The sequence below is a fragment of the Neodiprion fabricii genome, chromosome 4 (genome assembly GCF_021155785.1).
Source record: "Neodiprion fabricii isolate iyNeoFabr1 chromosome 4, iyNeoFabr1.1, whole genome shotgun sequence".
Taxonomy (NCBI): Eukaryota; Metazoa; Arthropoda; class Insecta; order Hymenoptera; family Diprionidae; genus Neodiprion; species Neodiprion fabricii.
Genome location: NC_060242.1, coordinates 23,913,419 through 23,926,594, shown reverse-complemented (window position 1 = coordinate 23,926,594; position 13,176 = coordinate 23,913,419). Strand labels below are relative to the sequence as shown.

Below are 13,176 nucleotides of genomic sequence, written 5' to 3'. Positions count from 1 at the left end.
GCTGTCCCATCAAAGTCGGGCGGATTAAACGCTTGTTTTTTCTCGAACTGGATGCGTACGGACGATTTGTAAACCGGGTGAAATTAATTGAAACAGTAGCAGCTCGTTAAGAGGACGAGAAGAAGGAGGACCGCGGGCCCGCAGAAGATTAAAGTTTAGCACGGTTGTAAGGCGGGCGGCTTAATACACTTAAAAATGTATAAAATGTAAATCTAGATACCGGAGTGCGTCGTCGCGGCTCGCGAGCTCTCCGGGCGTGCCTAATCTCATTAAGAAGTCCTCCTTGGTATCCCGGACCGCCTTTCTGCCCTGCATGGAGGCCACCGAGTTAATCTTTCGAGACGTTGAGTCGCGGTTTGCCAGTCCTTTCTTTAAATAAATACCCGAGTCGAAACCCGTGCTCCCGTTATTTATTTATGTTGATGATGTTGCTTCGCCGAGAATCGATGCCTTTCAGTAATTTTACCCTGAGATAGGAGAGGATCGTAAGTTGAGTATATTTCAAGTTATTATACTCCTCAAACCACAAAGATTTATTTATTCATTGTACTGAAATTTTGAGAAGAAGCTTAGATGTCGATGCTTCGTTTCAAATTGTTTTACAATTGTTGAATCTACAGTAGATTCGTTGGATTTCACTGTATGATAGTGAAGCATTTTCGTTCGGCAGATTGTTTGCTAAAAATTCGACGAAATCCAAGTTTTTTATTTTGCCGATCACAATCAATATCGCAATGCAATGTCGTAAAATTAAATATTCAATCTGCTAGATTTTCAAACGTTTTGAAACGAAGAATCGATATTTATTTCTATCGTTCTTAATTCCAGTGTGCAATCTCTTGTTTTCGGAGTAAAAAAAATATCTTCGAATAGCCTAGGAATATAATCATTCCTGAATCATAATTTGATAAATTAAAATATCTCTTCACCGCTCGGTTTTGGGCCCTTGGGGGTGTTTGTGGAATGGCACACGCTTGGAAAATACCCAAAGAGTCCGAGTTACGGGGATATGAGGTAAACGGCGAAAACTATAAACCGTCGGGAGATCCAATAGCCAGAATTATAGGCCGTCGTCGAGCCTCGGTGTGATAGGATTACCCTCTGCTTAGCCGAACTCGCAGTCTTCATCAAACGTCCCTTCGACATGGGAGGAGGGTTACGCCGGGCATTATCTAAGTGCACCTCTTTGAAGACTGTCTAGTAGAAAGGCCCCCGACTCCCTGCGCTCCCTAATGCCGCTTACCGCAGTCTATGATTACCAATTTTCCCCTCACAAATTCGCTCTGCTTAAATTTCATCGGTAAACTCGACGTCGTCTGGAAGACCACCGACGATGGGGGGGATTCGGCTTTACGGAGATGGCGGAGATCCGAAATACGTTAGAGCTGCAACTGATGAAATTTATACACATCCAAAAATGAGCCGATGTAACACTCGAAGTTGGAAATTAAATTAATTATTTCGATTCATTATTCTCAATTTTACTTGGTTTTCAGTGTCAACACGGATTAGCAACGATTTCTGAACGTTCTTGGTGATTTATAGTGATTTTCGTATTGGATGGAATTATAAAAAATCACCTAGAATGCTGGGAAATCATTGAAAATCATTGTAAATATCTTCGCAACTGGAAATCAACGAAAGCACACGTTAAGACGGAAATCAATTCAATTTTAAGAAATTGAAACCATTTCCCACAACTTTTCCCACAACACAACTGATTACTCCTTATGTTAACAAATTTTTAAGTCGTTTAACTTCCGTTGATTTTCACTTACGTTAACTTTACAAATTTCTTGAGTAAATAACCCTTCAAAATGATTCATTGTTTTAACCGTGTCAAAGTTAGAGAATTTTTCTTTTATATAATATTAACACAATTTATTAATTCCCTTTTTCTCGTTTTACTTTAAAAATGCTTGCAACCTGATTGACTTATACAAGCGTCACTGAAACCCATCATAAAACAAACCAAGTACTTATATCTAAAAGTCTATTTTTCAAAACAATTTTATTCGGTTTGATATCATATGCAACAAAAAATTTTCATCAAACGTTAATCTACAGAAAATAATATCTAGTCCTGTGTATAATATAGTATTTATTCATGCATGAGAATTAAAGGAATGAGAAGGAGAACGTTTGGGCGATTTTTGCAAGTTACGATGGTGGATGGCTTCAGTGATTATAATTGGCGAAAAAATGAGATATGATCCTTATAATAGTTCGTTTCGGTAGCAAACCGACCCGGACGTTAAGTGATTAAATAACATTTCGTGAGATGATAAAGAGGCGAGCCTCATGAAAGCGGGCTGCGTCTGTACGATTGACGGACGGAAACTGTGAGTTAAAAAACCGCAGCGAGGACCGTTTGATAAACGGAAAGATTTAATCTTGCGGCGAGTTGTTGCTTACAAAGTGTGAGGTATTTTCAGCGTGAATTCATTTGCGTACAACAGCCGCATGACAAATTCGGCACACAACACGGGTCTTTTTTTTTTCGAAGATGGCCAGAATGATTTAGTCTAGAGAAATCCAGCATGTGTTGCTATTCCCTTTGATTATTGGTCTCTCTTGTTACGTTATTTTTTATTTTTATTTTTTTGCCAATAAATTGCGCTGACTTGTTGTTGTCGCGTCACTGAATTGACGTTATGGCCTTATTTTATCTAAATAATGCACATGTAGTAAAAGCGTTTGACAATTACGATTCATACCAACAAATTATTTCGATGAAAATTTTCTTGTCAATCCAACGATATAATCCATTCCATTAGAAATTCTTCTAGAATGTGTATATACGAAAAATAAAATTTTTCCCAGCGAAGGACTTCTCATTGTAATTAGCAAGAGCTTCTGGGTTTAACAAATACGTTACGTGTCGTGTAGATTGTAGGTAGCTGGGTGTGTTTAACGGTTCTGTCATCTTAAGAGATAAGGGATCATGCAGCCTTCATTCGTCGACCTTCAACGGTTGATATCTCCGCTAACCCCGCTCGTTAATTTGTTAATTTTTTAATATGCCCCGAAGGCAGCGGCTGACAGACGCCCTGAAAATGTTTAAACTGGATTTTAAACGGGAGTGATTTACGGTCCTGTATTTTGGATCAGCTGATTCTTGCGTCACAATTTCTGCGGAATAAATGGGTATAAACTAGGCTTAACGAGTGTCTCAGATAAGCTGGTTGGTAGGTCTAATAACCGCGTGTCGTCGTCTTCGCATCGTGTTTGTGGAACGATTTCTCAAATCTGGTAGCTGTCAGTGTGGTGAGTGATTAAGTACGGGGTTGTAAAATCACGCGCGAAGAATGCTACCAACCTGCGGAGGATTACCTCGTTAAGTGCGTCTTGAGTGATCCTATGCTCTTATATTTATCTTATAAATCAAACAGATAACGCGTGTAAATTCTTCTTCGGGCTTGAAACATTTTTCTTTTTTTTTTTCATATTTTTAATTTTTCCTTTTTTTTTCTTCGTCTTCTCTCTCGTACTCGACAATTCGACTCCTCATAATCTTACAGCGACGAACGGCCGACTGAACTAGATATAAACGTCGTCACGTGGTCACGACGACGAAATTCAACGATTTTTACATCAAAGCAACACAATGATAAAGGGCTCCCGAATTTTATATTAAAAATTGACTAGCCGTTCCCTTAGAATTCATACTTGCATGAGAATTTTAAATTTATTCAAATCAAGCTCGTCACTGAGAAAAATTTAATTTGTCACAGTTACTAAGGGAGGTTACAGATGCAGTGACATCTGTACAATCGTGTCAAATATCGTTGAAAGTGTTTGTAATAAATTTATTTGTACTATTTAGTGTGATTATAGCTACTTAATAATAATTGTTTTGACAAATGAAACATTTCATCTGTTCGTTCAGTTGACAGCATTTTTTCAGTAAATTATGGCCTTAGCATCCATTTATTGTTCCTCAAACGTCAAATTATTTCAACAGTTATAAGAAAATATAGTATGAGTAACCATAATTAAAAATAATATTGACACATACCAGATTTTATATTGATAGCTACAAAACTCATTTTCATTTGGTACCCAAAGTTGTATTTTTTTGGTTATGCTGTGAAAAATGAAAATAGTTAAGGAAGATATAGTAGCCATAACTGAAAGAGTTTTTGGGGGAATTTGGGGGAAGTAGAATGCTCGCATAATAAAAGGGTAAAAATATTGACTTTGCCAAAATGCGCAAAGGTCAAAGTATGGAAAGTCAAAAGATATAAAATCGTTAGAATGAACAAGAATATACTAAAATTCTGACGATTCCATGTTCTGGCTTTCGGTTCTTACCTTTTGTTCGTTTTGACTCTTGCATACTTCGACTTTCTGCATTTTAAAATTCTGTAAACTACATTCATGTGTCTTTAAAAATTTGCCAATTTGGCCAGTTCTATTCTCTGCTCTTTCCACATTCTTAACCCCCACCCTGATACCAAACTCCCCCCGTCCCCCTTCAAAAAACAAAAATCTACCCTAAATTACTTGCTTACAGATGACGCTCTCATCCCTTTGCGGAGGCGGCAACGATCTTTCCGAAGAAACGAGGCGGAGCTTCGAGTCTTGGCTTCAACAGCAGCAGCTTGGCCTCGGTTTGAACCCCATGATGCCGTCGGGTAACCACCACCCCCAGAGTCCGCAACCGGAAGTCGGACCCCTGGGCCCCGGGGGCCCGATCGGTCCGCCGCATCCCGCGATGATGCCGTTTTCCCACAAAACGCGAATGCGAACGAGCTTTGACCCCGAGCTTGAATTGCCTCGGCTTCAGCGTTGGTTCGGCGAGAATCAGCACCCCTCTCGCCAGCAGATCCAGCACTACGTCTCTGAGCTTAATTCTCTCGAGTCGAGGAGAGGCCGGAAACTCCTCGACGTCAACAACGTCGTCTACTGGTTCAAGAACGCCAGGGCTGCTCAGAAACGGGCCGAAACCAGGAGCGTCAACGGTTACAGTCCACCGGGACTCAGTCCTAGGGGTGCAAGCATGGTCAGCGAGGACTGCAGCGACGAGGAGGACGACTCCAGGCATCAGGTAATTCACTAGGCGACGAACACACTGAGGGAAAGGATGCTTCGAACAAATTTTATACACCTCTTTCCTTCTCATCTGTACTTCATAGTTATAGACGACTTTGCCGAGAAGGAAAAAGTTCCGAGCAAACGTTTTAATTTTTCGTTTTCGAACGTAACGATCTGTTGCTCGTTAACAAGCAGAAACCCTTGGACATAAAAAATCTGAGCCTTCGAATCGTTTTGCCACTTTTGCTCAATTCGACTTGTTCTTTTTTTTTTTTTTTTTTTTTTTTTTTTTTTTTTTTTTTTGAGAGTCTTCTCGCTGCGAAATCACGTGTGGTTGTAAACTTTTCAATTGAAATTGTGATAAACTTTTCAGTCAGTTTCTTCACCAAATCCCCTCCCTCAGTGTGCTTAGCTGTTTTGTACGACAATGCCTCGACGTTTAGTAACCCGCTACGAAGAGTCCTTCGCCTTTGGCTGTTCCAGTCGACTTCTCCGTCGCCTTGCCCGCCACCCAGCCCTCCGGTCGGCCCTTTGTCCTTGACGACGCGCCCGGAAGACCAGCAGCCGCCATCTTCGACGCCGTCCTCGGTGAAGCAGGAGGACGCTAGGGCCTCCTCCGGGTCCGAAGACGAGGAGCCTCACCCGACGGGCCCCATCCCCTCCGGCTTCCCCCTTGTCCCCAGCCCCATGTTCGGGCACAGCATAATGTACATGCACTACCTTCCTCCTCGGGGTCCCACCGGGTGCCCCGCCAGCCTCCTCGACGAGAGGAGGAAACGAAACAGGACTTTCATCGATCCCGTCACCGAGGTCCCAAGACTGGAGGGGTGGTTCACCCTCAACACTCACCCCAGCCACGCGGTAAACAGATTTCTCGATGAAAAAGAGTCGATGGCGCATTGATTGGCATCGAATTTTTAAGATCTGATCGATTCTCTGCCTCGTCTACTTCACATCGTCGTCATCTTCTTCGGGTTTATAATTCAGCCGATATCCTCTAGGTTTTTAATTGAGGGGAGGCGATGACATCTTTCGTATTAAAGAAAATATCTAGTTGGTGTAAAAATGCTTCGATAATTTTCAATTTTCTGGTCTCTATTATTTACTTGTTCAACAATTTCATTTAGAAACAACTTTGAAATGCATTTCCAAAGAAGGAAAAATACAATTTTTATCTTTGAGTTATTTTTTAAACGTCCAGAATCAAGCGGGGAATAAATTAAATCTTATCCGATAGACACTAAATAAATTAATTTACGTTACTACGGATTGTGATGGCCGCCCGAAGCATCAGGGCAAAGTTTACCCAACTTTATTCTCCGTTTCGAAATTCCGAGTTTCTCAATACGTGCGAAAAAACAATCAGCAATAGAAAATGCAATAATAGAAATAATGTCTTTATAACAAATAACAAATCCCAATTGAACGAGCAAAAGATAAAAATTTTTCTTCAATCTCCGCAGTCGGAATATAATTTTATAGATTTAATTTCGTCCTTTTTTTCAGCCTCTTTATTGTAATAATTTTCTTCGGTTATTTCTCTTTTTCGTCGACTACTTATTTTTCTCATTTCGTTTGCGACAACTTCTAGATAAACACACGTGTATCCGAAGGCCCCTTGTCTTCCTACTACCCGCGCTGCATTACTGCGAGAAGTGTGGCCTCAACAATATCAATAAAATATACTTATACAATTGGTTTTTTTTGACGATAGATTTTACCCAAAAAACGCACGGTGGAGACAGAAAATCGTTGTAATTTTTCCAAACTTTTCATATAATTGCGGAATAAAGTACGGATTAATTTTTTTAAACACACATTCCCGGTAAATTTGTTTAGACTTGTATTTCTCTCGATACATTTTCCCCTGAAAAACTTTGTCGATCACGCGTTTTGCCTACTTTCATAGAATTTTCGAGCTATTAATTTTTCAGCGCCGCGATTCAATAACGGCTTTCGAAATTTTCAGCTGATACTAAAATACACCGAAGAATTGAACCGGATGCCGTACCGCCAGAAGTTTCCCCGTCTGGAGCCGAAGAATGTACAATTTTGGTTCAAGAATCGCCGAGCCAAGTGTAAACGGTTGAAAATGGCTCTGTTCGAGGGTGAATCCCCGCAACCGCATCCATACCACGCCGATTAGTTAATTGGATCATTTTAATCGTGTACTGTATATTACGATATTATATATGATATGAAAAAACAAGAAGAAAAACAATATCAAAAAAAAAAAAAGAAAAAAAAAACAACACACTTTGTTGATTCATTTGTTATTTCGTAAATGTTGATTAATCGATACGGAAAGAAGAAACTGAAAATTTCCCAAAAACCGTACCTTCGTTGTAATTAAAAAGAGAACGAAAAAAAAAATTAAAATAAATAAACGTTCAATTAATATAATTATAATTATTATTATTACGTAACGCAAATGCGATGAAAAGAATAATAGAAAATAAACTGTATACCAATCACGGATGCGTTCGTCCAAAGTTTTACCTCATTCCACCCTGAAATATTTGTAATGCGTTGTATGCAATTAGTGGTAAACATTCGCCGTGACGTTAAACGGGAATATCAGGATCTTCGGAACTTTGTGATACGAATATCGGGAAGATCATTCGTAAGTAGTTGAATGGAAGAAGAAGGTGGCGGCTCGTTCTCTTGATCAACACCCCAAGTCTAATGGCGTGGAAACTATCGGCGTGCGGGTGTTTCGCTTGTCCTCCGATATCTCCTACATTCGGCTAAGATAACACCTCCGGACGCTGTCAGCACGTGTAGAACCTAACTCAAGCTGCACAATAGGGAATTGAATTGCGTATCGTCTAGGCAGAACTTGGCTCCAAACTGTTAACCGAAAGCGCTGTGAAATCGAAAATTACCGCACGCGCGTTGTTCGAAAAAATTTCTCAGTTTGCGCGGAGGCGGCGTTTGAATCCCAATTGAGGCGAGAAAAAAAATAAAATAAAAATTGAGTGAAAAAAAAATTAATTGGAGACAATTTTACCTGTGGTTTGGTTTAAATTCGTCGGGATGAGGGGACATTTGTCGGGGTGAAACGTTTGTTTATTTGTATTTTTGGATTTAGGGACGGGAGACGAAAGGATCAGTGTTTCCTTCGCTATTCATTTGTCAGGATTCGGTTCGTACGTGGAATTCGCGTTGCGTGGTGGAAATTAGGGATTGTTGCTAATCGGATAAAAAGAGTTCGCCGATGCCGTGCGGGAGTAGAAATATGATGTCTCCCCGTCGAGGTTGAAATTTGTGTAAAGCTCCGGGACGGTGTTCGAATCGATGAAACCGGGTTTGAACGGAGCTCAGGCTTCTGTCTCTTCTAGTCGTTGAAATATGGGTAATTCGGCTTACCCTGTATAAGCTGCAGCCGTCTGTACAATCATCCCCGGAAAATAACGAAGGACAACAACAAGGAGGGAGACACGACGATAATAATGATGATGACGACGTGGCCGAAGTAGCGAAAAGTTGAGAAAGTTTTTCGAAAAGCCGGTTCAGACGCGGAGAGCCGTTCCACGCTGATCGAGAGATCACAGAGGCAAAAACAAATCCTTCGATATAAGGGATAGCGCTGGTTTGCCGTATACAGATATAATACTCGTTTCAGAATTCCGAGTAAGCAGGAATAACACAAAGATGAGAGGATATGATTGTCCTTTATGGTACACACGCAGAGAGGGATGGAGCCGAATAGGGGCGAGAGTGGTCCTGGATTTAATGAGGATAGGCGGATTTGTCCAATTAAAACGTCTTACAAGGATCCGGGGCTTCCTTTCATACACAAAACATTGAGTCTAACTTACCTTAATGCTGCGCTGAACCTCTTATCTTCTTCTAGGATATCGCGTGGTGACGCAAATTTCGCGTACAGACGTCGCGCCGGTTGCGAATTTCGATACACAGGAACCGCTAGACGAGTATTTTTCTTCATTTTTCAAAGCCCCGTATTCACTCGAGAAAGGTAAAAATTTAACAATCGGATAACAAATTGAAAGTCAGAGAAACTTAAATGGCTCTAATATTCTTTGCAATAACGAGGCGTTAATGAAGAGAATTGAAAATCATTGGAAACCATTGCAGTGTCGTGAAATCACGTAGAGAAGTTGCTTGGCAAGCTTTGGAAATCGTGAAAATCGTTGAAAATGTTGCACTAGATGCCAAATCGTTTCGATTGTTGAAAATTCTATTGATGTCCATCTTATCATATGTCTTCCTAATTTACCGATTGATTTTTATTGATTTCCAAACAATTCCAGTGACACGTTATTGTGATGTTACAGATTTGTAACCAATTCCGTTCATCACTGACAATTGCTTACAACACTACGCAAACGTTGGAAATCAAGGATAGAATGAGAGATCACTGAAAATCAATGAAACGAATGTCAGAAAGGAGTAAGAAGTCCCGAATGCATACAGCGTTTCATCGAGGGAGTTTTTAGGCCTGTGCATATTGGGGCTTAATTATTCAATTTGGTAGCAGTGGAGAATTTCTCTGCGTAAGGAAATCCACCCCATAGTCAACGTCGCCAAGGGTAGAAAGCAGGCTTATCGCAAGAGGCGAGGAGCGGCCTGCAAGGGGTTTGAGTTTGAGACGGGGAAAAGAGAGAGAGAGAGAGAGAGAGAGAGGAATAGGGAAAGAAAGCCTTATAAAAATATAAAAGTCAGCAGCCCAGGGATCATCCCTTTATCTGATCTCAATTTGTCATCCAACGTTTGGCTTAATTTAACAACCTCTGCAGCTCACGGAATATCATTGTGAATTATTTCCATTCTAAGTACGCCGATGTATAATACCAACTTAATCCCAACCTCATAGCTCGGAAGTAATTATATATTTCGATTCTTGTTAAAGAGGCTTATTTCACGAATATCAATGAACATCATTCATTGCCGGATAGAGACTTCAAACATTCCCGAAGAGCTAGCAGTTCGGTGGAATCTGTTTGTTAGTTGAATGGCAACAGCTATGCTCACATACTAATGGTGTTTGGTAACGAAGGATCGTTGTTCCGGGAAGACTATAAACAAATTTAGATTCACCATAACAGGCTTGTCGAAAAACAGTGTCTAGTTAACCTTAAGCCTAAGAAATTGTTTTCATCTGTCTGTCTTACCTCTTTCAAGTTTTTATTTTCTAAAAAGAAAGGAGAAACCATTTTTCGATAGAAAACTTTGTTCGGTAGATTTTGGTGGAAATATAGAATGTCGGAAGGCGAGTGGCCAAGAAATGGTTGTGACATCGGTGAGAGAGGGCAGAGAGACAGAGGAGTTTACTGCCAGATAGAGCTACACGTGGTTCCAAAGGAGCATTGTGGCGCTCCGGTATTCAGAGGGTGTTCTTATCTCCCTATCCGGTGAGCTGTCAGCAAAGTTGGTGAATACAGAAAGCTGCGCTACGCTATCTGCCAGCTAGGATATACCGAACTATTCTATTCCATGCGGACACCGGACGCACCTAGACAGACAATGTACTTATGTCCCTTATACCTACCGAATGTTCCAAGAGTCACCAGATGAACGTGCGTTGCGAGCCCCTAAGAATCTGTCGCAAACACACACCGATCTCTCATATCTATTACATCAACCTCACGATTTTCGCCGATCGAAACTTCAGTCAGGAATATACAGTGTATTCCGTGCAGGAAGTCGTTTAATTCGAATATGACGATTTTCAAAATTAACAGCTTTACAAGGTGACACTGGACGGAGATTTTCGGATCTACAATCACACAAGTCACACACACGCGCGCGTATAAGATGTAAACACGGATGAAATCTTGTGTCAGTGAACTACTACGTCGTTGTCGTGATTGTTTTTGTTTTGCTCAAACTTGTACCGGTAATGGTAAGACTCGGTAGATCAGTCTTAAGCCAACCGCGAAACGGATCGGTCGACGAAAATAAGGTTGTATTATACGCATGTGGAGCAGTAACTCCTGCACGATTCGTGACGTGAACAAGTAATGGTGATCCTGCTTATCTGTGTTACAGTGTTTTTGTGTATACATACTATACTTAGCGTTTGATCACGGTTAACAATGATTAACAATAGTTAACAAAACAATCGCGATTCGTTTATGCAAGCCCCGATAATGTTCCTATTTGGAATCAAATTTTTACAGTGTGTGTGTTTTTTTTTTTCTTTTTAATTTTAACACTCGAATAGAAATTTGTTTGCACTTACGGCGTCGTATTTCTTTATCCAGAGATTTAATCCTCTTCACCGGTATTTGATATCGCTATTGGCAAGTTACACTTGATCATCGAGTTAAAAACTTGTGAGCCGGAAAATGGAGGAAAAAAATAGAATTAAAAAAAATAAAAAAAATAAAAAAACATAAAGAAACGGGGAGCGCATCGCGACTGCCGGGCTGAAAAGTTGGCGAATTTGAAGACGAGGTAAGAAAAACGGTCGGCGGGAGCTTAAGGCCTCGCAAATTAGCCACGGGATTGGCTTCATAATCTTTGTAGATCGGGGGACGGGAGGCAGCTCGGGTTGTCGACTACGGAGGCGGCGAATAAGGGAGGGAAGAAGAACGCTGGCTGCCGATCGTATAAATGAACTCCGCCTCATCTTATTCTTTAATCCTACCCCGAGGTACGCTATACTAAAAATTACGACTCGAGGCTAAAGTCGCCAAAGGCCACGGACGATTGAAATTAATGAGCCATAAGAGAAGATTTCCTTCGGCCATTGCGGGGATGAACTTACCAAACGACGAGGAGACTAGAAGTCGCCTCGATAACTGCAGTAATTAATTTATCGCCGTTTACTTTTACGCTTCTGGCTGAGTGCGCGGATATTCTATTCGGATCCGATTTTTTCCGTGCCGCTTGAATAAAAGAACTTCATAAAATTATGTGGTTTTACAAATGGTGGACTTTCGACCTTGGCAATGAACGAATCTTCCAGTGACTCACTTGCTGACTAATTGCTGGATTACAACGTGTTTTTGAGAGGTATGAATATTTTTTTTTTATATCAATTGCGACTGATGTACGATGACTCTTATGCAGGATTGTATGGAGGTACATTTTTTTTTTTTTTTCATTGGTTATCGGTAGAGTAAAATCACTGCTTAAGTGTAACGACTTCGGTCAAATTCTCATTTACGGATCGAAATAAAAGACGAAAAACTATTTATTTCCTGAGCGAAATATTTACCAGTTTCACGTGAAAATTCAATCAAGAAAACACATTTTTCGGTACATCAAATCGTCTATCTAATTGTAAAATACAAAAATAAAAAATCTATTCATTAGAAATAGTGTGGAACAGTTTAGTATTTTCGTCCCGTTTTTGTCGATTGCGATAAATCACGTTCAATTATATTTTTCAAGAGGATTAGTCTAACAAGTTTTAAATTTGAGATATTCTAAATCTTGTAATTAGTGAATATAGTTAAGGAGGCTGACTGTCCAAAAATCGACACTTCTTACTAATTTATCACGAGTCAGTTGTACGCCGAGTATTTCTAAAATTATTAACACATAGGAATTATAAACGAAGCAAAATTTCAAATCGATTAACAATTGATAAAAGTATAGCTGATTCGTTCAATTTCTTTTTACAACGGTTCATTTTATTTAACAGATTAATTTCCCCAAATTTACCGAAACGCTTTTTCTCACATGAAAAGATGATTATTCATCCACAGGGTGCACTGACAAAAATATAAAATTTGATCCAATTCGCAGAAGAATGACCAGACATTACCTTACCGTTGTCGAAAGAATAACTTTTTTTCCACTGGTAATTATAACCAAATGATAATCAAAGCAAACTAAAATTTCATTCAAATTGCCGGGCGGGGCGTGAGAACGTATACGATAGCTGTAAAATATTTTACGTTCTCAAGGTTTTCTTCTTTGCAATGCGTCACTCGACGACGACTATTAAAGGATCAGATCCGAAGGCAAAAGAATCTGGTAAAGATTCTAGCTCCGACAAATAAAGGTTAATTGATCTATAGCGGGTCGTGCAACGTTATTATAAGAGCCATCGCTAAGCGGTTAAGCGTCTACTTAATCGCGCAGGTTTCACATTGGCCAAGATCTATCGAGGAAACTAAGCAGGGAAGATTAGAACACTTAGCCTTGGGGTAGTGCGCGGAAGAA

The 13,176-nt window shown here is 40.2% G+C and overlaps 2 protein-coding genes across 4 annotated transcripts in view; both read left to right on the top strand.

Moving 5' to 3' along the window:
• Positions 1-7,362, top strand: part of LOC124180046 (homeobox protein dve-1) — a 77,589-nt gene extending 70,227 nt beyond the window's left edge. For all 3 annotated transcript variants that reach the window (XM_046565030.1, XM_046565029.1, XM_046565031.1), the window contains 3 exons: positions 4,517-5,050; positions 5,521-5,898; positions 7,007-7,362. In XM_046565030.1, the coding sequence (XP_046420986.1) occupies positions 4,517-5,050; positions 5,521-5,898; positions 7,007-7,183 (1,089 nt within the window). In that variant the 3' untranslated portion in view covers positions 7,184-7,362. The remainder of the gene's footprint in view (positions 1-4,516; positions 5,051-5,520; positions 5,899-7,006) is intronic.
• A 4,064-nt stretch (positions 7,363-11,426) lies between these two features.
• Positions 11,427-13,176, top strand: part of LOC124179454 (insulin-like growth factor-binding protein complex acid labile subunit) — a 29,293-nt gene continuing 27,543 nt past the window's right edge. Inside the window, exon 1 of the mRNA XM_046563830.1 lies at positions 11,427-12,018. The gene's annotated coding sequence lies outside the window, so the exon portion shown is untranslated. The remainder of the gene's footprint in view (positions 12,019-13,176) is intronic.